The 25,513-nt window shown below is 38.0% G+C and overlaps 1 protein-coding gene and 1 non-coding gene across 2 annotated transcripts in view; one reads left to right on the plus strand and one right to left on the minus strand.

The window, feature by feature from the left end:
* Positions 1-25,513, plus strand: part of MCHR2 (melanin concentrating hormone receptor 2) — a 48,861-nt gene that overhangs the window by 11,494 nt on the left and 11,854 nt on the right. The window contains exons 2-3 of the mRNA XM_015072572.3: positions 11,705-11,912; positions 20,987-21,196. Coding sequence (XP_014928058.1) covers positions 11,731-11,912; positions 20,987-21,196 — 392 coding nt within the window. The 5' untranslated portion in view covers positions 11,705-11,730. The remainder of the gene's footprint in view (positions 1-11,704; positions 11,913-20,986; positions 21,197-25,513) is intronic.
* On the minus strand, positions 2,495-2,632 carry LOC113599015 (U4 spliceosomal RNA). Its single transcript, XR_003419760.2, has one exon. It is a non-coding gene; the product is annotated as a U4 spliceosomal RNA (small nuclear RNA).

Raw genomic sequence — 25,513 nt, forward strand, 5'->3', positions numbered from 1 at the left:
GGCTCAGGTGCCTGAGATGGGGAGGTTAGGTGCTCATGGTTATTATTTTATTGTTAAATAAAATATCTTTGTTTTCTGCCTTCAATATAGAATAATGAGTGATAGATATATGAACTGCTACCTTTTTATTTGGACCACAGCTTAGGGAAGTCTGTACTTTTGAAATTAAAAATAATAACAATAATAAAAATAAACAAGCAGATGAAGCATTACCTTTGACGACCAAGTAAGGATCAGCAGTTAGGAAGACCCTTGTTTTTACTGTAGTAGATTTCTGATTGTCAGACTAAAATGTCTCTTCTTCTATGAGCACTTGACCTGTTTGAAAGAAGTGTAAATTTTTTTTAATATATGAAGTTTATTGTCAAATTGGTTTCCATACAACACCCAGTGCTCATCCCAAAAGATGCCCTCTTCAATGCCCATCACCTACCCTCCCTTCCCTCCCACCCCCCATCAACCCTCAGTTTGTTCTCAGTTTTTAACAGTCTCTTATGCTTTGGCACTCTCCTACTCTAACCTCTTTTTTTTTCCTTCCCCTCCCCCACGGGTTCCTGTTAAGTTTCTCAGGATCCACATAAGAGTGAAAACATATGGTATCTGTCTTTCTCTGTATGGCTTATTTCACTTAGCATAACACTCTCCAGTTCCATCCAAGTTGCTACAAAGGGCCGTATTTCATTCTTTCTCATTTCCACATAGTACTCCATTGTGTATATAAACCACAATGAAAGAAGTGTAAATTATCTAAGGGTTTCTTTTGTTAAATTCACAACCCCATCTTGACATCTACTCAAATACGTAATAACTTTTTATCCTAAAACCTAAAGCAGAAACGAATACTAAATATTTCATGCATCCCTTCTGGGATTGTACTATCTGAATGAACATATCTTTTCTTTGATGCTTTGGAAATTAGTGTTATGTGAGCAGTACCTATATGTGGAACACTGAATACTGACACAATAAAGAATTCTTCTACATTGTCATTTCTGCTACACACCTCACTCCCAATTTTTAGGACAAGCCAGGGTTTGATTCAACCCTGAAAGTCCCAATATAGATGATGTTTTATTGGTGTTAATAGATAGTCCTTAGAAAGATTATATCAGAAAGTTCTCTTTCTCTCCCTCTCTCCCTCTCCCTCTCTTCTGTTTTCCTCATCCAGTTCCTCTCTCCCTCTCTCTCTCTCTCTCTCTCTCTCTCTCTCTCTCACACACACACACACACACACACACACACACACACACACACACAACTTCCACACAAAAGCAGCTTCAATCTCAGCCTGACCTGGCCTGGCCTGGCAACCAGATACTCCCAGGCAAGGTTATCTCTACTTAGCATGAGACCAGTCCAGATTCAATGGAGTGTATTGATTGACCTTCCTTTGGTCCATCTCACTCATGCCCTTAGGAAAAGCTGTGGTGCTGAGGAAAAGTCACATATCTAGAAGCTACTATTGAACAAAGATCCCTAGTTGGTTGAGTAAAGCTGGCTAGTATGCTTTTACAATGCTTACTTTCTCATCTTATAGATAAACTACAAAACAAACTATTACAAAATAATACAACTGTAAAACCATAATCAGTATATAAATTGAAGCGATCAAATCAAACAAAAATCTTATACCAAACATGAGTCACTATGTTCATATGAGGCTACTTAAATAACGCTAGCAGATTTTCAGGAACAAACAACACTCTTCTCCAAATAAAAGCTTGTAATTATCTGGGCAAAGTGCCAAGCCATAAAAAAATGATTTTTTTTCTTTTCAACTTAACATCTTTGCCACGAAGAAACATATATTTTTCAGAAATGTTCTTCTTTAACCCTATTTAAGATTATGCCTCATGTAACTCTTAAAAATAATATGAAGTGGATCAGAATACTATTAACTAAAGGGTACTAAATTGGAGATAATGTAAATGATTATTGTATAAATTATTACCAAGGATTTTTTTTCTAGTCAGCCTTCTAAGGCAGAGCTCTGTACAGCAAAAATATGAGCCACCAACGCAAGCCACATATGTAACTTAAGTTTCTTGTAGCCACATTTAACAATCTTTTTATTTTTTAGAGAAACAGAGCACACAAGTACACACAGAGGAAGTAAGGGGCGGGGGGAAGAGAGTGAGAGTGAGAGAGCAAGAGGGCGAGAGAGCAAGACAGAGAATCTCAAGCAGTCTCCACGCTTAGCACAGAGCCAACATGGGGCTCAATCCCAGTGCACTGGGTTCACAACCTAAGTGGAAATCAAGAGTCTGATGCTCAACTGACTGAGCCACCCAGGTGCCCCTCTAGTAGGCACATTTAAAAACTAAAAATAAACAGGTGAAATTAATTTTAATATATTTCATTTAACCCATTATATTAAAAATTATCATTCCCATGTATTTTCAATATAAACTTGTCATTGAGGAACTATTTTATATTTTTCACACTTTGTCTTAAAAATCCAGCGTGTTTTACACATACAGTGCATCTCCATCCAAACAAGCCATATTTCAAATGCTCAACAGTCACATTTGGCTGGTGACTACGATGCTTCTTGGGAAAGTTCAATTTCAATTAGCAATAATCACGCCTCGGATAGACCTCATTGGCTACAATACTGCCACTGCACAAAGCTTGGGGAAAGTTCAATTTCGTCAGTAAACTGTGCTCCTATGTTATGTGATAGGAAAAAAATCATGGGGGCGGGGAACAAAACAAAACAGGACTCCTGTCCTCAATGAGAACAAAATGCAGGAATTTTTTCAAGCTAAGGAACTTCCTGAAGGGGTACAAGGATACTAAACAAAATGTGCCTTTCTGCAATTTAGAGACTCTCTTCTTCCCATCTGTCAGAAAATGGACAAAATATGCCAATTTAATTAAAACAAAGTACTCTACTACCATCAGCCAGAAAACTGTTTTAATAAATATACAAACTTATGATGTCTACAAATAAATAAACCGCCCTCCCTTAGATGTGGCACCCTTGAGCTGTGCACAACCTGCACAATTGTACCAGGAGCCCTGCTGGTTCTCTTGGCCTAATTTTAGTCATGGCACCTTCTCATCTCCACAGTCCTATCCCAGTCTACACTCCAACCAACATCAAAAGACCAGGACTCTCTAACACTGCTTTAGAAAGTCCACTGCCCTCTTACTCTGATTATAGTATCAGTTGTGAAGAAGGGTACTTGTCCCCCTTTGTATCTTCCCCATCCCACCCCCACCATGCTATCTTCTTCCTTCAGGGAAGGCCAGTGGATGACCTATGCTTCTAACGAACCATCTTGAGCTCCCATAGCCTCTTCTAGATTCTAAAAGCTAGGCAAAACCAGAACATTTCCCCTCAACACAACCTGCATTCAGAGAAAGTTCAGGTGGCGATCTTTAATTCTGCATCATGCATTTAGTACAATACTTCATTTTCTCAGGAGTTTTCACATTAGAAGCAATATTTTAACTATGGATTTGAAAGTCTGCATTCTCAGTTAAATTAGTTTCAAGCATCATCAAGCAAGTAGGTGGAGGGTCATCTTCCTGAGGCTGCTGAAACGTTGCCTTTGGTTGTGGCTCATCAGACAGGCTGTCCCATTGCTCTTTCTTCCTTCACAAATCTCCATACCTTTGTCACATAACACTGGAATCTGCTGAAGTTGATTCTCAGAGTGTGTTTTTTCCCTGCCCACTCAATTTTTGGCTCTAATTATTGAGTTCACCACATATTAGAAGTGTTTACATTCAGTTTATATTTATTTCCAGAAATAAACCTATGATATGGCCCAAGACTGAATGTTATCGTTATAAATTACACTCATCATCTAGTAAGCTTCGTGGTGGCTCCATGGACTGGTTGTAGCCTTGCTTTTAAGTGAGTCGTCTTCATTCAAAGCTGAGGGAATAGCATGACATTTTGAGTTTCTAAGTCAATACTTTGTTGTATTTTTTTTTAAATATAAAGATAAGTAGAAATGACTCATCCATTAGGCACAGAAGCCACAATGCCCAGGGCCCGCCCACAAAACTTTTACAGGCCAATGAAAATGTTTTTATTTCTTATAAATTCAAAAGGGAAAAATAAATAGAATCCAAACTGGATTATATTTGTATTTATACCAATACAATTATAAGGTATAATTTTAAGTTTTTATGGAGGAAGGGGCTCATGAAAGCAAAACTTGGTCCCATGAAAGTATTGACAGAGCCCTACTCTGGCTGATCCCACACCACAACTGCCAACAATGACATAGATACTCTGTTCTTCCTAAGCAAAGAGTAAATTTCCTTCAAAATGTATTTCCAACAATTGTTTTAAAAAAAAAGAAAAGAAAAGAAAACCTTCTCTGGCAAAATGATAAACTGGAGTTTTCCAAAGAATCTAAAGAGTTTATAAAACGAAGGGCTAGAATGTAAGAGTCTGGACTTTCTAACCTGTTTTGAAATCTGCAAAGAACATTCCCTTCCAGCTAATATAGCTCAAGGTCAAAGGAGATTGTGAACGTGCTAATTAAAATGTTAGATAATGCTTGAGCAGAGGAAGACTAATTTTTATTCACACATTTGGAGAGTGATTCATGAATGAGTGGGATAACATGTCAGAATGCATCCCAGACCTTAATCACTTATCAAAAGTTAAGCATTTACTTACATCAAACCAAGTTCACTGAATGTAACTCCATAATAAAAGTGAAATTAAACTTCAAATCAGTAAGTCAGTAAATGATTAGCATTATGGTCTCTATAAGCCTAAGATCGCTTTTGATATGGAATATGTGAGTAGCTGACAAAGAAATGTGTGTGGCAAGGGGCCAACAAGTGTATGAGGCGAGAACACTAGCAAAGAAAGCAAATCCCTTAAATTAAAGGTAAAACAAATTTGAGCAGCAGGCCTTGGATCCCAGCCAGCACTCCTTACCTTGGCCAGGCTTGAGCAGTCCAGATGCAGAGACTGAAAGGTGCCGGTGCAAAAGAAGCTGCCAGAAAGTGAGCTCAGGTAGGACCCAGGAGCTTGAAGGCAGCTGGAGGTCAGGTAGGGGCATCGGTAAACATGAGGTAGGTGGGGAGTGCTGTCAAAGAGTTACAGGTGATGCTTCATGAAAGATGAAAGCCTTGGCTGGCTTGTAGCAGCCACACCTGGGGTAGTGTTTTGGAACAAAAGCATGAGTAGGTGCTGGTTTGAAGGACTGAGCTGTGGAGCAGCTGGGCTACACGAGCAGCACCTCCAGAAGCCAGCCTCCCACACGCCAGTCACCACCATTAGTGGCTGCATCTCCTAGAGCCCCGAGGCCAACCAGAGATGCCCCAAATCCGTGCACAGTTGGTGCCCACCAGATGATAACTGGTTTTTCCTTAGGCTGAAAAAAAAACATCAGACAGGGGTGCTGGGGTGGCTAAATTGGTTTAGCATCCAACTCTCAATTTCGTTTCAGGTCATGATCTCGTGGTTTTGTGGGTTCGAGCCTTGCATCAGGCGCTGTGCTGACGGTGCAGAGCCTGCTTGGGATTCTCTCTCTCTCCTTCTCTCTCTCTCTCTCTCTCTCTCTCTCTCTGCCCCCCCCCCACTAGGTCTCTCTCTCTCTTTAAGTAAATAAATAAACTTAAAAAAAACTCAGACATAAAAAGTTGAGGCTTATGCAAAATCACATAGTTTCCTAAGGCTATAGATTCTGAACTGTGACACAGATGATATCTCATATGTGTTGTCATTTGAAGAGATAATTAAAGATTATGCAACCAAAACATGTAGGAGAAAAGTACTTGTTAGGCAATTAATAAAATATTATGTTATTTTCCTGGATTTTGTGTTTAGGGTATTTTTAGCTTTTTAACATTTGTAATGTGTCGTGTCTTTTCTCATTCTAAAGAAACATTTGCACTGAAATTTGTATTTGTGGCTTGTTTTTTTCTTAAAGAGCACCCCTCTCCACTGTATAAGCTAATGGACCCACAAATCTGCATCTGCTCCTGACTGTCAGACCACTAGATGTGAGATCCAATTCCTTCATCATTCCAATGAAGAGAAGCTTCTCTCTGGTTACTTAGAAAAAGAATTCAGATGAAAGATGGCATGAATGTTTGAGATAAAAAGTGAAATGCCTTTGTATCATTCAACTTTGAACATAAAGTTCAGTTGTTTAGGCTACGCTGATTACAGTGTTCAGCTCTACTTATTCAAAGTAGATGAGAGGCAGAAATATAGAGGCAGGTATGTTTAAAACACAACCCCAGCCTATCTGACCATACTTTTTCATCATCAACACCAACTCATGGTATATTCATTAGGATAAACTCTGTTAGTCCCTTCTCTCCAGCTTCCTTTGTCACTTAGAGATATATGGGAAGCTGACAAGTGAGAGTAATCCCTAGAAGGTTTTCTTTCTAGCTGTAAATGGTGACGAAGCCTGGTTTGCCATGGTTAGATCAGGTCATTGTAGCTGCTGTCTAGATAGTCAACAGATAGAGACGGGGTCATGGGAGTGATCCCCTTTCTTCTGCTTCTCTTTACGGTCTGAAGTGTTTTGAGCTAAAACTGGTACTATGTTTTGTTCAAGTAATTAAACAAGGAGGCCATTAGACCCAAGTGCCCCTAATGCTTTGGTACCCTATGTAAGCAAATGAAACCCTATGCTGAAGTCTATGCCCTTGAATCGGAGAAAAATAACACTTAAGAACAACCAGGCACAAACAGCCAACTAGGCTTTCCCAAATAGGACAAGTGTAAGCTAAGCCAATCAAATAATTTTCTTGTGTTGCTTCTGCACCTTCTCTATAAAAACTTTTCCCCTTGTCCCTGTCGATGGGGCACTCCCAACCACTTTCAGTTTGGTGTTACTTGATTTCAATCGATGTTCATTCAAACTCTTGAAAAAAATTTTAATGTGCCTCAGTTTACCTTTTAACAGTTTCTAAAGGTGCTCACTGTAGATTAAAGATTAAGTGGAGGGGTGCCTGGGTGGCTTCATCAGTTAAGCGTTCGACTTCGGCTCAGGTCATGATCTCGCAGTCTGTGAGTTCGAGCCCCGCATCAGGCTCTGTGGTGACAGCTCAGAGCCTGAAACCTGTTTCAGATTCTGTGTCTCCCTCCCTTTCTGACCCTCCCCCACTAGCACTCTGTGTGTCTCTCTCTCAAAAATAAATAAACATTAAAAATACATATATAGTGTATTTCTTACTCATCAGTGTGGGGGGTATGGAGCAGGGGTATAGCAGGCAAATTGTGCTTTATGGCTATTGAAACATCCTTACTAATTTTGCTAGGTATTAGCAGGATTTTTCCCCATATAATTTTTTCCTGATATTTAACTTGAAAGTAGTAATGAGACAAGTAGCCATAAAGCTGGCTCATTAGATCCACTTAATCCCATCAACATGATTATGTTCATTGAAAAATAGTTGAGGATTATTATATTAGGATTTTTTTAAAATAATCAAACTTGTGTGAAATATTGCTGCAATGTAAGTGAAGTCATCATCTGTTCTTTTGATTTATTCTCTACATCATGCTCTTCTTTGCCATGTACGTTTTCTTATCACTTTTCAGACTTCTTAACACTCTTTTTCTTTAAAAAAAACATCTAATTTCCTTTATATTCATTCCTCCATTTGCTTGTCCTACCCATCATGAATAAATTGTGTATGTATGAAGATGTCAGTGTATATAGATGAACAATGTGAATCAGAATACATTAAACTGACACTGTCAGTCTTCTCTCAACACCAACCTCACAAGCATAAATTTCCTTTTTTTTTCTTAAGAAGAAAATCTTCCTACAAAAAGATGTCTTCAACTATTTAGGACCAGTTTTCTGGAGTTACATTTCAAATAAGCGTCAAACTTGCAATTTAGTAAATGAAAAAGAGTTTTATGCCTAGAAATTTCAAGGGGGAAGTACTTTCATGTAATACCTGGGTGGATGGGTTCACCCCAGAGGTACCATGAGGGTTGATAGAGATAATGTAGATAGTTTTCTGCAAAGGAGTATTTATTAAGTTAATCTTATTTAACACTGGTTTTCTTTTTTTTAATTTTTATTTAAATTCCAGTTAGTTAACATACAGTGCAATGTTAGTTTCACGTGCACAATTTAGTGATTCAACACTTACATATACAATACCCAGTGCTCATCACGACAAGTGCCCTACTGAATCCCCATTCCTATTTCACCCATCCCCTCACCCACCTCCCCTCTGGTAACCATCAGTTTATTCTCTATAGTTAAGAGTCAGCTTCTTGATTTGCCTCTCTTTTTTCCCCCTATGATTGTTTTGTTTATTAAATTCCATATATGAGTGAAATGCACCCCAATGTTTATAAAAGCATTATCTACAATAGCCAAATTATGGAAAGAGCTCAAATGTCCACCAACTGATGAATGGATAAAGAACATGTATACATGTACAATAGAATATTAGATAAAGAATGAAATCCTGCCATTTGCAACATGGATAGACCTAGAAAGTTTTATGCTAAGTGAAATAAGTCAGAGAAAGCACTGATTCTCATTATAACCATTAGAGGGAGTTGTCCTGGATGAAAATGGCGCTTAGATATAATGAAATGTTACCTAAGAATTGAGAGATTCTTGGGGCCCCTGGGTGGCACAATCGGTGAAGTGTCTAACTCCAGCTTAGGTTATGGTCTCATGGTTTGTGGGTTCGAGCCCCATGTCAGGCTCTGTGTTGACAGCTTGGAGGCTGGAGTCTGCTTCAGATTCTGTGTCTCCCTCTCTCTCTGCCCCTACCCTGTTTGCGCTCTGTCTCTCTCTGCCTTTCAAAAATGAATAAATGTTAAAAAATTTTTTTAAATAAATAAATAAATAAACATTAAAAAAAGAAAAGAATTGAGAGATTCTTTGTATGAAAGATTGTAAAAAAAACTTCCTATGTAAATATTAACAATATTTAAAATATGAACATAATTTAAATAAATAATGCTTAAAATTTCTAACAGCTAATATTTATCAATGATCAGTGAATTAATATTTTGTTTCTGTATATTTAACCAACAAGCAGTGTCTACTAAGGTATCAGAATAAGAAATAAGAATGAGAAAGATAAGATTATGGTATTTTCTAAGCCTTATGAAGCACAAAATATTGTTAACAGTAGCTTTTCATGTTTAGCTTTTTTCATGTTCATATACCTAGAGGGAAGGAAGGCAGCTACCTGCCACAGCTAACAAGACAAGGTAAAGGACAAGAAGGTTATTTTCATTGATAGGAATTTATTATTCAATGGATGAATTTCTCAAATTGGAAATTAGGCAAATTAGTAAAGCAAACTTCTTATAAATATGACCAAAGGATTCATAAAATTTCAATTGTATAGAATTTTTACAAATACACCCATTTGCCTTTACTTTAAATTGCAACATTTACAGGAGATGCTCAATAAAGGTTTTAATCGACCTCGGGAGAAAAACAGTAACTGCCAAGGTCACGGGGTTCTTACCTTGTCTGGTTTATAACGACATGAACAAAGGTTTTAGATTAAAGTTTACAGTTTACTTTCAGGGTTCTTTCCACACATCGTATTCTTTCACAGATAACTCCTTTTCCCACTCTCTGAAGTTCCTATCTTCTTCAGAGAATTCAAGAGCCAGGAGATGAATAAAGGAAAAGGTATAGGGAGATGGAAAGGTGGAGCTGAAGAGATTTGGGTTAAAACTTTAATAGCCTAGGAATTGTCAATCACAGGCGAGCCTTCTGACTTAGCAAAATTTTTTTTTTGTTAAACGTTAAAAAAAAATAATAATATTTAGCCTTATCAATTATACTCCCAATCTTAGACATAAAGCCATTAGCCTTAGAAACATACTTATTAGCATGACTGTTGACTAAAACTTAGGGAGTCATATACCTATAGATTATATTTGGAGAAGAGATATTTAAATACATAAATGATTTGGGAGGTAACAGATATTGCTATACATAATTCATTGAAAAATGTTTACCTATGTCTTAAACTTAATTCATTTCCAAAAATGCATATATGTGCCCAAACCTATTATTCTGAATATGTAATCCATATTTTCCTTATTGACCTTGTGGAAATGCTTAAAAAGCAATTGTCATAAAAGTTCATTTTTACCTATTAAACACTATTTTTGTGTATCCCCCAAAATCTTTATTAAGCATTGGTTTTTCATGATCTAAATAACAGAATGAAAACTGAAATAAATTAGTCATCTTGGCTTTTTCAAATAGCCAACATTTGTTGTTTTTAAAACAACACGAGGTGCCTGACTGTGAATATGTTTCTCTGTATGAGATTATTCAATGGGTTCAGCCAGTCATATATAACTGTTTTGCCTGAAAATGGCTCTTTTGCAAGATTTTTGCATATATTTTGACATCGAATTTCAGCATAACAGAATCACAATCAAATTTAACATTTATATTAGCTGATTTTTAATGTTTGAAATAACTGGATGAAAAATAAAAGAGAACAGAAGCAAAGTAGGAAAATTAAGCATAAGGTAAGAATTACTAAAGAAGAAAGAACAGAGATTTGGATAAGTGTCTTCAAACCATATGATTAGATATTGGACTGCATTTTTAAAATTTTTACTGTTAATATAACTGGCAGAACCATACATAAAAGCCTCCCATCTTCTGACTTTCCACTTATCACTCTTTTGCTTTTCTTTCTATTTTTACCATGATTAAATCTATCCCTAATAATATAGATTAGTTTTGCCTGTGTTTTTAAATTCCGTGTAAATGTAGTCATACTGTATGAAGTGTTGCTTTTGCCTAACCTTAAGTCATTAGATTCATCCACGTTACTCTGTGTACTTGTGATCTGTTCCCTCTAGTATTGTGAAGCATTTCGTTGTATGACTATATCACAATTGATTTATCCATCCCATTGTTAATGGGCATTTTGACTATTTTCAGCTTAAGACATTTAAAATAAACATTTCTGTGAACACTCAGGAGCACTCATCCGGGTACATATAAGCGTGTATCTCTAGGTATATCCCATCTTGGGGGAAGTCTGTGGGTCATGGGATAATATGTATTCTATTCAACTGTAATAAATAATGCCTCCCCGTGTTCCACAGTGGTATATCAATTTACATTCCCACCAGCAGGGGTTTTTTCTGGGCTCCAAATCCTCACCAACACTTGAAACTCTCAGACTTGAGACATCATCCCCTACTAGCTACAGCACTTTCCCTTCCTACATTGTCCCTTATTGAGCTAACTCTTATTCATCCTTTCAGATAGTCCAAGAATCATCTCAGGAAGTCTTATTGCATTCCATTCATAAATAATCAGAGTTGGTGTTCCCCATGCACTTTATTGCAGCGACGATATACTTAACAACTTAAGTATTGCAGGGGTTCTAGCCAATACAAGTAGATACACAGACCAATAAGAACAGATACCAGCTGTAAACAACCAGTACCAGGGAATACTGAGTAAATATCAGCAATGTTCAAAGAATGCACCACAATAAGGCATGATAACATATGCATACTATCACAGTACACTGTTCTGTAATTTCCTATTTATATATCCCCTCTGGTAATCTGTGAGGCCATTATGGACAGGGAGTAGTAATATTCACCTGAAATCTTATGTTGCATCAATTCTTGTTGCAAAGAAGGCCCCAATAAATTTTTTTAAATTAAGTTAAAGAAAAGCTATGTTCACGGAACTGCCTCAACAATTCATTAAATAAATCACATCCTATTCCTTCACAGGTTTAACCACTGGAAATTCATGAACAATGAACTCACTTTACTCATCCTGTTGGAACACCTCTGCTGAACTTTTGAACAAATCCTGCAATAAAGAGATTGCTTATCAAACCCTCAGCATTGTGGATACAATTATCCTCCCTTCTATGATTGGGGTTATCTGTTCACTGGGGCTGGTTGGCAACATTCTCATTGTATTCACTATAATAAGGTAAGATCTTCTTATTCTTTTCTGTAATTTAGGCACATTCTATACTCCCTAAATGAATCTCTTTCCCTCTATAGGATTTTTCTTAATGAAATCGGTTTGGAAATATTTGGTTAAGATAATTAAACAGGATTCTACAGATATTTTCATCATGTATTAAGTAACATCTGAGTTGTAAAACTCAAAATGAAAAGGCCTAAGCCAATGCTTCCTGCTGGGTTAGGGAATTTTCTCAATCTTAGCACCATATCAGATCACCTGAGGAGCTTTTAAAAATCTTAATACAGGGGCGCCTGGGTGCCTCAGTCAGTTAAGCATCTGACTCTTGGTTTCAGCTCAGATCATGATCTCCTAGTTCATGGGTTCAATCCCCATGTCAGGCTCCATGCTGACATCATGGAGCCTGCTTGGGATTCTCTCTCTCTCTGACCCTCCCCTGCTCATTCTCCCTCCCTCTCTCTCTCTCTCTCTCTCTCTCTCTCTCTCTCTCTCTCCCTCCCTCATTCCCTCCCTCTCTCAAAATAAATAAACTTAAAAAAAAAACTTCAATACATAGTTTCATCCTAGACTAACTAATTCAGAATCTCTAGAGGTGGAGCCCAGGCATGGAATAAAACTTCAATGCAACCATTCTATTTTCTGGCAATAAGAGTTATCCTAACAAGTTGCCCTGGTCGGTTGATGAAAGAGACTCTTTTTCACTCATTTGAGCAAGAGAGATACTCTCCCTGATCACCCAAAGATTCAGGCAGTCATAGATGGTAGGCTCTTCCCTTCAGTGTAGACTACCCCCATGTAGGCCAAACTGAGAGACATCTGCTCCCTAGTACCTCCTGCCTTTGCTTCTCATCTCCCACCTCCTTCAGGTAATTTCCTTGTTCCTCTCAAACCCAGGGCATAAGGTTCAGCCTGGAAAATAGGAATAGGTTACTTATTTCCTATGGGTTTTGACACAAGGATTCAGAGTTAGTGTACATGTGCCCCATCACTACTTGATATTTTTGCTATCCTGATTATTTTCACATTTAAGTTTTACTTCTTTTAATCAATATAAGATGTTAAATGTAATTATTCTGGTCTCCAATCATGCTTATAACCATCATAAAAAAAATTGTCCATGTTTCTATATAAGAAAACACTTTTGAGAGTACCACTTAATAATAGTGTTTTCAGCATATTAACACAAATTACACCAATCTTTTGTGTAGCATATTACACTTACAAAGCACAGTTGTAAACCCACTTAATCCAAAATAGCAGTACAATTACTATACCCATTTAGGCAAAGAGACTTAGGAGAGAAAATAACTTGCCCAGCATCACACAGTTAGTGACAGTCCTGGCATTGAACTCAGATCCCAAGATTCAGAATTCCCATGAACTCAGATTCCAAATTCTAGGTTATTTTCTCCACATTAATAAAAACAAACAGAGGAGCCTGGGTGGCTCAGTTAGTTGAGCATCTGACTCTTGATTTTGGCTCAGGCCATGTTCCCAGGGCCATGAATGGAGCGCCGTGTCGGGCTCCATGCTGAGTGTGGACCTGTTTAAGATTCTCTCTCTCTCTCCCTCTGCCCCTCTCCCCAACTCGGGTGCTATAAATATATATAAAAATAAAAACAAAAAGGGGCTGCTGGGTGGCTCAGTCAGTTGAGCATCCAACTTCAGCTCAGGTTATGATCTCGAGGCTTGTGAGTTTGAGCCCCACTGGGCTCTATGCTGACAGCTCAAAGCCTGGAGTCTGCTGTGGATTCTATCTTTCTCTCTCTCTGCCCCTCCCCTGCTCACGCTCTGTCTCTCTTTCAAAAACGAATAAATATTAAAAAATAAATGAAAACAAATAAACAAGTCATCAAAACTAGAAAGATGGTTGGATTTACTATGTACATAGAAGAATTTTCACAGAATCAATTAAGAGCAAAAGCAACCCAGAGGATGGTGATGCAGATGACTTTCACTATTCCGGAGAAAGTTCATAACTGGTCACATTCCCCAGGTGGCTTCCTATCAGCCAGCCCACTTGCAATTTTTTTTTAATGATTGCCTTTTTTTTTAGCTTTATTTACTTATTTTGAGAGAGAGAGAGAGCGAGAGAGAGAGTTCAAGTAGGGAAGGGACAGAGAGAGAGGGAGACAGAGAGAATCCCAAGCAGGTTCGGCACTGTCAGCAGTGTGGAGGCTGACACAGGGCTTGAACTCATGAACTGCAAGATCATGACCTGAGCCGAAATCAAGGGTCAGATGTTTACCAATGGAGCCACCCAGGCACCTCTCAAATTTTTATTGTCATTATCTCTGCAGTTAAGTGTAGCATATCAACGGTATTTACACCATCCATAATTGAAGATTTATTTGGTATATTAGAATTCTACTCTTAATGAATTCAATCATTTCTTATTGTGTCCTGTAAAGCCATTTGTGAACATCAAGCATTTTAAAATAATTTTTTAAGTGCTGTAAGTAGTTCCACTCAATACATATTGCTAATACCTATTGCAAACCCAGCACTAAGTGTTATACAAATACCAAAGAAATAAATGCGGTAGCATCTGACTCTAAAAAGCTCAAAGACTAGTAGAAAAGCTAAGATTTAAACACATAAAATAATTTGAAAAATAATACAAGACATTAAAAACAATCAAGTGAAAAAAGAAAAAAGATGCTTCAAATATTAAGTTCCAGGAAGGAAAACAGAAGTAATCAGATATTCTCCGGAAGCATCAAGGAAGCAATAGTGCCAAGTAGAGAGTTTATAGTCAGAAACGGGAATGTTTCTCGCTCTCCCCTGTTTGCCTGTTGCTCCTGCCCACTTCTCCTTCCATCTTCCCTCATACCCCTCAGGATCTTCACTGTCCTCTCCCGGAGATACATATAGGATGTCTCACACCCATAGAGCCCCACTGGTGAGAAATCAAGTTATCATGTGTTGGCCCTACAGAAATGGTTGCATTTTTTACAGGCAATTTTTATATGCAGAGACTCTTCAGTGTTAGATTTCAGGCCCTGTGACAAGCTGTTGAAGAGATATTTGGGGCTGGAAAAAATTCTTGGTTCCCCTCTAATTACACCAATAGACAATGGCCTGATCTTATCTACTTAGCTGGAGACAAAGCTGGAAAAAAGAATAAATGTGGAATGTGAACTCTTCTAAAAGTCAGTACTTGAGCTATAATTCCTGGAAACAGATTCTCAACATAAAGCAAGTAATCACTTAACTGGAAAAAAAAAAGAAAACCTGAGCCATCATACTGACCAATTTATTTGCAATGGTTGTGAAAAATCTGTCCTTTATTCTTATCATTACCATTTTATAGATAATATGTGAGAAGATACGTTAATGGAGCTTTTAAGATGAATCTTTTAATCTTTCAAAAAAATTTTGGGAGCAACTTAATTTTAATTTTTATTACTAGGACTTTAATATTTTTCTTTGTAAATTCCTGTCCAAAAATGTATTAGTCTTTCAAAAATCATTTGAAAGTAAATTAATTTTAATTTTTTTTTTGGCTTGGAATTTATCTAACACTTTGTTTTTGGAAAATTGCTCTCTAAAAATTTTAAGGCAATTTGTATTAATATTTTCATCATGCCTTGCCATGATCTTTTATTTGTTACCTTCTTAACAGATGGGTGGCTTAATTAAAATATTAAGATTACACTAAAAATAAGGAGAAGTTCCATTTATGATGAATATTTGTATCAGAAGAGGATGAACAGAACTGAAAGTCAGTAAGATCATTAGCAATACTAGGAAACAAGAAATGAACTAACTTCTGACTTTGCCAAAGGAAGACTAAAAACATATAAGAAAAAAAATAAGTTTAAGAAATATGGAGTTTCCAGAATAAGAGGTTCTATGTGGCCATTTTAAAGAGTAAGAAGCAAATTGTGCATTAGGAAGGTGACTATAAAGTAGTGAAGCCAGATCATTATTAGTTGGTCACACTTTAAATTCACAGCAGGTCAAAAGAAAGCCAGATTAGAAAATGTAGGAGGGAAACTGGGCCAATTATAACACAATCATTTCCCCCTTTTATTCTTCAGTGGGAGACTAGTGAACTCAATCCCATTACACAACTCTGCTCCACAGTCATAGTGGGCCCTGGGAAGCTACTTCCATAAAGGGGAGGATGTTCTTCTCCATCAGATCCCTACCCCCACCTCCTGAACACATCTTTCACCTGTCGACTGACAGTCTACTGGCAGAGACTCTCCAAGGGATGCCCTGTTTCCTGATAAATAAAAAGTCCTTGTTCTGTCATTCCCTGACACTGTCAAGTCAATGAATTCATACTAAACCATGAATTCTGAAACACCTTACTTTTAGCCCTCCCAGTGGTATCTACATTTTATACAGAGATCACAAGAGGGTCAGTATATTAACCTGAAGCAATATTAAGAATCTAATACTCTTCTTTTAATGTTTATTTATTTTTGAGAGAGAGCAAGAGCACATGCACATGAGTGGGGAAGGGGCAGAGAGAGAAGGGGGACAGAGGATCCAAAGCAGGCTCTACACTGACAGCAGTGAGCCCACTGTAGGGTTCAAACTCACAAGAGATCATGACCTGAGCCAAAGTCTGACGCTCAACCCACTGAGCCACCCAGGTGCCCCAGGAACACAAATGATCTAATGGTGGAATACCAGTTGCTAAAACAGACAGGAAGATTAAAAAGTTAGAATAAGACCCCTTCATTTTTTCTACCCAGCTTAAATCATAACTACTGGTTCCCTCTGACCCAGCCCTCAGCCATTCTCAGAGTGTCAGCCATATGTAAGTTCTTGTTGGAGTTAACCATACTCTTGCTGCACACATATCCTATATTTCAGATGCTATAGAACCTTCAGCCACATCTGTTCACCCGACGTGGAAAGTTGTTGGAAGAGCCTCATTGCAATGGTCCAATGAGCCAAGAAAACTCTGGAATCTAAAGGGGTTGAATGTCTTTTCCTAGGACATAAGGAGGGCATAGAAATGAAAATGGAATTTCCAGTTAGGTTCTCTTTCAACTGTATCCCACTATGTATCTAGAGCAGCATTGGCAAGTATGTCATTCTAATCTTCCATTCCAAACTCTCCCATCCATACCAGTCATCTCTAATCTGTGCACAGATCTGTCCTGTAAGTAGTGACCTTGCAAAGATTCAGAATTCTTCTCATCATAGTGCTTCACAAAATCACTACTAATCCATTGGGGTTTTTCCACAAGTGGGATTTAATTCAACTAGAGTTAAATGTCAGACATCAACCCGAAGATACACAAAAGCAGGAAGCTTTGGGGATACCTGGGTGGCTCAGTCAGTTGAGCATCCAACTCTTGATTTCGGCTTAGGTCATGATTCCAGGGTCCTGGAATCAAGCCCTGAGTCAGGCTCTGCACTGACAGCATGGAACCTGCTTGGATTCTCTCTCTCTCTCTCTCTCTCTCTCTCTCTCTCTCTCTCTGCCCTTCCCCTGCTAGCTCTAACTCTTTCTCAAAATAAATAAACATTTAAAAATAAAATAAATAAAATTTTTAAAAATCAGGAAGCTTCTACCATGTCCTACCACCATCTCCCACCCTAACACCACCACCCCTCTCCCAGCCCTGAGCTGGATGGAGAAAAGAAAATAGGTAGTTTTATAGACCCCAGGAATCTAGACTGCCTCGTGGGAGCTGTAGCCATAACGGGATCTGGGATAATGGAATTGAGGCTATAGGAGGAAGATGGGGCCATGGAAGATGTGCATCCACTGCCAGAGATGCCAATAGCTTAAAAGGATAAGAAAATGCCTTGACCCCTCCTCTCCTCCCACCCTCCAATTTCCCTCCAACAGTGCTTCCTACTGGCCAAAACCAACCAAAAGCCAGTTGGCAAGGACACCTAGGAACAAAGCTGGAGAAGAGTGGGAAAAGGATTTGAAAGCAAGTTGATCAGCAAAGCAGCCTCCCGCATGTGTGGTCTTATGTGTTTTATTTAATCCATAGCATATGTTGTTATTTATGACCATAAAATGTAAACATGTTATTAACAGTCATACTACTGTTTAAACATAAATAATAGTTATACTATTATCCAGTAGATAATCATTGTAATCACTTGGCATGATTCCAGCATATTTCTAAACAAATGTTGAAATAAATTATTTAAATGTTAAATAAATGTATGCTATATACATAATTGGGACTTTTTTACTTAATCAGTATGTTTCCCTTTTGATTAAATATTCTCACAAACTATGATTTGTAACAACTACATAATTTATTGTAAGGTACTGTGCAATACCATAATTTATTTTATCATTCTCCAAATTAGTGAGCATTAGATACGGCCATGTTAACCATATGGAAAGCATGTTAGCTAAAAGGATCACTAGTCTACATTTTTTATTTTAAATGTTTGAGTCATGACAGAAATTTAATGAAGTCTGGCAACAGAACATCTGGAGATGAATTAGACCTAAAAAAAAAAGAATGCAAGTTGTATACGTAGAAATTTTACAATTTCTCCTTAATTTTTTTAAAATTTCTATGCTGTCACTCTTACCACAGAAAGCAATGATAAATATAATGTGTTATTTTTATTGCCCTATCTATCATCTTTTGCCCAGATCATCATTTGTTTCAGAATTCTCCTTTTCTATACAGAATATCACCTAGAAACACTTTATTTAATTCATTTTAATTGCCACTTAATGGCTTGCGCTGTCCTCCACAATGGTACTAACATAATTCATTATCAGTTGATGATGGGTACCTGTCTAGAGAAGAGCAAGGGCTGTGAATCTAATTGCTGCAATTAGACCCTAAGCAACCACTTAGAGTTTATATCCTAATTCAAGTGGAAATAACATCTGTTTATAGGCTAAAATTTATGGGGGATTTTATGGTGTTTTGCTTTGTTTTTTGTTTTTTTAATGTGGAACTCTTTCTACCTGACCTCTGGGAGCTATTCTCCTCCCCTGTCCCCTCCCCATCTCCCACTGCCAGTGGCCTGGTGAGGACAGAGGATGAGAGACCAAGGACAGTCACTTGGCTGATCTTTTGGTTGACATCATCTTTTCCTCAAATCTCTTCTCATTCTGGATCTTTCTGATATGAGTCACCAACCTGCTTGGGGACAGGGAACCAACATGCTTTATAGTGTCATCAACCATGCCCGAAGTGCGGTTGCTGAGTAAGTATTCGATGGCAGTAACTTCCCACACAGTGTGTGCTTGCCAGGATCTGGAGAAAGCATCCTCTCTGATTTGTTTCACACAAGGATTTTATGGCTTAGAAATAAAGTTCACAGGCTGTAGAATTTTCAGCTCATGGATAATAAAGACACACATTAGCTTCCAAACCACAGAGCAAAGCCGTGTATTCAGAGTGAACTAGCAATTGTGGCATAATCTTAGGGCTAATTTTTATGTGCTCTGTACAGTCTTATTTGTCCTCAGTTCAGATGCCACTTCTGCCAAGAAATCTGCTTTGACTGTCTCCAGGGGAGGGTGCAGGGGCCCCTTTTGTGTGCTCCTTGCGCTTGCTCTAGCTTTCTCTCACCACACTGCAGTGATCTTTATTTATACACATCTAGACTACAAGCTCCTTGATGTTAGAGTTTATAGATTATTTAGCTTTGCAGCCCCAGAGCACAATATGATGCCTGATACATAATTGGTGCTCAATAAAATCTTCGTTGAAGTAATGAATAGCATCTCCCAAATAAAGATGTTACCTTTTTATTACTGAATGTCCTAACGCCTTGAAGATAGGGACCAAGTGAATTTTTTCAATGTTTATTTTATTTATTTTAAGAGCAAGAGAATGCACACACATATGGGAGGGGCAGAGAGAGGGAGAGAGAATCCCAAGCAGGCTCTTGCGCCATCAGCTTGGAGTCTGATATGGGGCTCCATCTCATGAACTGTGAGATCATGACCTGAGCCAAAATCAAGAGTCAGAGCCTTAACTGACTGAGCCACCCAGGTGTCCCATGGAACCAACTAAATTTTAAATTTAAATTTCTGCCCTTAGAAAATTCTTTTGCCTACAGAGAAGAGAGCCACATCTAGACAGCATTGAATGAACTCCCCCCAGCAGGGGTCATGAGATTATTCTCCATGCCCTCTAACAGTTTACTCTTCAGATTTCTTATCCACACTGTCTGGATTTCATGATCTTAATTCATAGTCTTTGCTATTGGGTTAGATATTATTGGAATATTTCTAAGTAATGGTTGAAACTTTTTAACAATGATCTGTTAGTATATGACTTAAGCTTCAGTGGGGAAAAATGCATTGTATAATGCAAACCACTTATTTTCCCTGTTCAGCTGTTTTTGGTGGCAGGGATAAGTAAGGAGTAAGCCTTTTGCCTGATGGAGCTTGGAACTGGTATAATTTGTTTCTATGTAGAAATTACCCCCCAAAACTTAGTGGTTTGAAACAATCAACATTTATTATCCCACACAGTTTCAAGGGTCAAAAATCCAGAAGCAGCTTAGCTGGGTGGCTCTGGCTCAGGGTTTCTCATAAAGTTGCAGTTAGCTGTTCTCCAAGGCAACAGTCATCTTGGTGGGAGCTGAAGCATCTACTTCCAAAGTAGCCTACTCACATACCTGGAAGACTGATGCTGGTTGTAGGCAGGGGGCCTCAGTTCCTCTCCATGTGGATCTCTCCAGAGTTGCTTGAGTATCCTCCCAAGATGGTAGCTGGCTACCCCAGAAAGTGATCCAAGAGAGAGCAAGGAGAAGGCCTATAATGCCTGTATGCTCTTATGTCACACATTGTCATTTCCACCATATTCCATTTGTGAACAGTTGGTTACTAAGTTTAACCACACTCAAAAGGAGATAATTAGGCTCCATCTTTTGAAAGCAGTATCAAAGAATTTGTGGACATATCTTTAAGCCACCACAGAAAGTTATCAGGTATATAGTTCAAAATGTTTAAGTACACACAAGACTAGACATTCATACATGAATTTGTGTAGGTTTTCCTTTAATTTCTTTTAAAATTCATTTAGACAATTAAAAATTTGTAAAAGGTGGCATAAATTGAACAAGGTGCGTAATTTCAATATCAATCCTCAGTTTCCCTGCTTTTCTTTCAGGTCCAGGAAAAAAACTATTCCTGACATTTATATCTGCAACCTGGCTGTGGCTGATCTGGTCCACATCATTGGAATGCCTTTTCTTATTCATCAGTGGGCACGGGGAGGAGAGTGGGTGTTTGGGGGGCCTCTCTGCACCATTATCACATCCCTGGATACTTGCAACCAGTTTGCCTGTACTTCCATCATGACTGTAATGAGTGTGGACAGGTAAGTGATGAAACTCTGAAATGGCTTAACATAATTCAGAAGTGCTTGTGCTTTCCCATGTTTATCCCAGTTTAAGCAACATCTGCTGGTTTGTAACAGCAAAGTTCCTCTTACTTTGCTTATTTCATTGTAGGACTTCAGAATATTTTTTCCAACTTTCATAGAATTATATTTTTAATGGAAATTTTAAAACACTAAAATCTTTTTCCTATTCATTCTTTACTTATTATTTCTAATTCACTGCAAGATAAAGATATCTTGAAATCATGAAATGTTAGAAACAAGAATGAGTGCCCCCCATCATTCTTGCATTAAGGAAACTGAGGCCCCAAGAAGTGAGGGTATGTTCTGAAGGCACACAGGAAGTCAATGGCAGAACTGAGAACTGAAGTATGTCTCCTTACTCTCTGTCCAGGGCTATTTTTGGTATGTTCAATGTCTCACAGACTCTTGTTATCACCTGGCAGTTTGAAGGAATCTGGGAAATAAATTTGGGCTCCTGGATAGCTATGAAGAGACATTGCGGTACCAGGAAGACCATATTTTACATCTTTTACACTCATCATTATATGAGTTAACACAAATGCTGATATTTAATTAACATCATTAGAAATGCATTAGACTGTGACCTGGAATGTACCATAGCCGTATTCACCAACCATTAAGCTAATGCTATTCGAGGAGATGACAGTGATGGTGAGTACTTATGGAGCCAGGGAGTGGTGGAGCCCAGTTCCAAGCTGTCTCTAGAGATGGCAGATGGCTCATAACAACTTTATCATCTGACCTCTTCAGGAAGCAGGCAAGCTAGGATGTCCCTGCATTATCTAGATGCAAGGACCTCCAGACTAGGTCTTAGCAACATTCCCCAAATAGAAACAAGCCCTAAAGATACAGTAACATGCAAAACAGTAATGGTCTTATAGAACAACTCACTTAAAATCTCCATCCATCTTCTTCCCATACCAACCCCAACCCAGCATACTTGACCCCCTCTTGCTCTGATCTACTTTTTCTTTCTCCTTTGTTTCCAATATATTATATAGTATAATTTGCTTTTTGTTTGGATGTGTGTGTGTACTGTTTATTGTTCAGTTTCCCCTACCCCTCAAATGTAAATTCCATGAAGTTAGGGTCTTTGATCACTAATAAATCCCAAGTGTCTATGTGACAGTGCCTGGCATATAGGTGCTCAAAAAATACTGACAAATGAATGACTGTCAGTCTTGAGTGCTATGTTAAATTTCCCTGGGTCCTTCCAGGACCTCTTCCTGAGCTCTGCCTCTTTTTCCACTCCATGTGTGTCTTTGGGGTGAGGACGTGATGATCAGTTTTTCAAATGAAAAAACAAAGGAATAGTGAGGTTCATAGAAATCATTCAGTGGATCATTATTCAGACATGAATAATGATGGTGATGTTTAATGCATTTTTTATATCCTACTGCTTTTCTGCAAAAGAATTCTCAAAATATAGACTGTGCTTCTCAATTTATAATTAACAGCACATTTAAAAATCAATGTAGGTCTGTTTGGTTCATCTGATGCCAGCCATTGCTGACAATGTCTTAGGTAAAGCCTGGTGAGCTTGGCCGGTGTTCCAACGCAGGGTGAGGGCTCAGCAGAGGACAGGCCCACTGAAAGAAAGCAATCTAAAGCACAGGTATTACCAGTCATAAGCACAGGTATTACCAATCATAATCCCATTCTCAGAGATAATAAAAGCTTATTCATACCCTGTACCCTGAAGGCAGGAGAGTTTTTGACTTTTTCTTTAAAGAAAGGAAATTGTACCTCTTCTGTAAACCTCTTACTGCAAATAAAGTGAATGGACGTGGTCTGCACTGGAACAGACCAACTGTATACATTCCCTAATGTTCACCGGATCTTTTCTGTGAGTGTATGTGTACATGTGCATGTGTGTCATATATATGAATGTCACTTTTTAATTTTTTCATTCTTCTTTTAATGTTTACTTAGAGAGTGAGAGAGAGAGAGAGAGCAAGTGGTGAGGGGCAGAGAGAGAGAGAGAAAGACAATCCCAAGCAGGCTCCACGCTCAGCACAGAGCCCAACATGGGGCTCAATTTCACGACCATGAGATCATGACCTAAGCCAAAACCAAGAGTTGACACTAAACTGACCAAGCCACCCAGGCACCCCTTAATGTCACTTTTTTAGTCTAATGGACACAGTGTGCTAAAATTTTATTTTAGAATTAAGGCACTTGAATACTTATCCTTCTCTCTGTCCTCACTCTAGAGATTACATGGCCAGAGAGAAATTAAGAGTCTGTAAAACTGAACCTTTTCCTTCTTGGCATTTCTTACGGTTCCAACTGTACTAAATGCATAAAACTTCAACAAAATCTGAGATTTTGTAAAACAGAAATGGAGTTTTCTTTGCAAGGCCATAACCATGGCATTGGCCATGTCAGTGCCAAGAGTAAGCCTTATCACTTACACATTTAAGTCATTTTAAATGTTTATTTATTTTTTGAGAGAGAGAGAAAGCACATACATATGCACATGCAAGCAGGGAACATTTAAGCCATTCAAGTATTGCCAATTTAACAGATGAGAAATTTCAAATGCATTTGATAATTTCTCTCCTTCTTTCTCTGATTAATAATAACTACAGGTGTGTGGAATATTTCAATAGTAGGTTTCTACCTCCAAACAATACCCATATTTATTCTTCCAATCCATGAGCACAGAATTTTTTTCCATTTCTTTATATCTTCTTCAATTTCCTTCATAAACTTTCTATAGTTTTCAGCATACTGATCTTTTACATCTCTGGTTAGGTTTATTCCTAGGTATTTTATGATTCTTGGTGCAATTGTGAATGGGATCAGTTTCTTTATTTGTCTTTCTGTTGCTTCATTATTAGTATATAAGAATGCAACTGATTTCTGTACATTAATTTTGTATCCTGTGACTGCTGAATTCATGTATCAATTCTAGCAGACTTTTGGTGGACTCTATCCGGTTTTCCATGTATAATATCATGTCATCTTCAAAAAGTGAAAGCTTGACTTCATCTTTGCCAATTTTGATGACTTTGATTTCCTTTTGTTGTCTGATTGCTGATGCTAGAACTTCCAACATTCTGTGAAACAACAGTGGTGAGAGTGGACATCCCTGTCATGTTCCTGATCTCAGGGAAAAAGCTCTGTTTTTCACCATTGAGGATGATATTAGCTGTGGGCTTTTCATAAATGCCTTTTAGGATGTTTAAGTATGTTCCTTCTATCCCAACTTTCTTGAGGGTTTTTATTAAGAAAGAATGCTGAATTTTGTCAAATGCTTTTTCTGCATCGATTGACAGGATCATGTGATTCTTATCTTTTCTTTTATTAATGTGATGTATCACATTGATTGATTTGCGAATATTGAACCAGCCCTGCAGCCCAGGAATGAATCCCACTTGATCATGGTGAATAATTCTTTTTATATGGTGTTGAATTTGATTTGTTAGTATCTTATTGAGAATTTTTGCATCCATATTCATCAGGGATATTGTTAAAATGTCAATACTACCCAAAGCTATCTACACATTCAATGCAATCCCAATCAAAATTGCACCAGCATTCTTCTCAAAGCTATAACAAGCAATCCTAAAATTTTTATGGAACCACAAAAGACCCCGAATAGCCAAAGTAATATTGAAGAAGGAAGACCAAAGTGGGAGGCATCACAATCCCAGACGTTAGCCTCTACTACAAAGCTGTAATCATCAAGACAGCATGGTACTGGCACAAAAACAGACACATAGACCAATGGAATAGAATAGAGACTCCAGAACTGGACCCACAAAAATATGGCCAACTAATCTTTGACAAAGCAGGAAAGAATATCCAATGGAAAAAAGACCGGCTCTTTAACAAATGGTGCTGGGAGAACTGGACAGCAACATGCAGATGAAACTAGACCACTTTCTTACACCATTCACAAAAATAAACTCAAAATGGATAAGGACCTGAATGTGAGACAGGAAACCATCAAAACCCTAGAAGAGAAAGCAGGAAAAACCTCTCTGACCTCAGCCACAGCAATTTCTCACTCGACACATCCCCAAAGGCAAGGGAATTAAAAGCAAAAATAAACTATTGGGACCTCATGAAGATAAAAAAACTTCTGCACGGCAAAGGAAACAATCAACAAAATTAAAAGGCAACCAACGGAATGGGAAAAGATATTTGCAAATGACATATCGGACAAAGGACTAGTACCAAAAATCTGTAAAGAACTCACCAAACTCCACACTCAAAAAACAAATAATCCAGTGAAGAAATGGGCAGAAGACATGAATAGACACT

The sequence above is a fragment of the Acinonyx jubatus genome, chromosome B2, assembly GCF_027475565.1.
Source record: "Acinonyx jubatus isolate Ajub_Pintada_27869175 chromosome B2, VMU_Ajub_asm_v1.0, whole genome shotgun sequence".
Lineage (NCBI taxonomy): Eukaryota > Metazoa > Chordata > Mammalia > Carnivora > Felidae > Acinonyx > Acinonyx jubatus.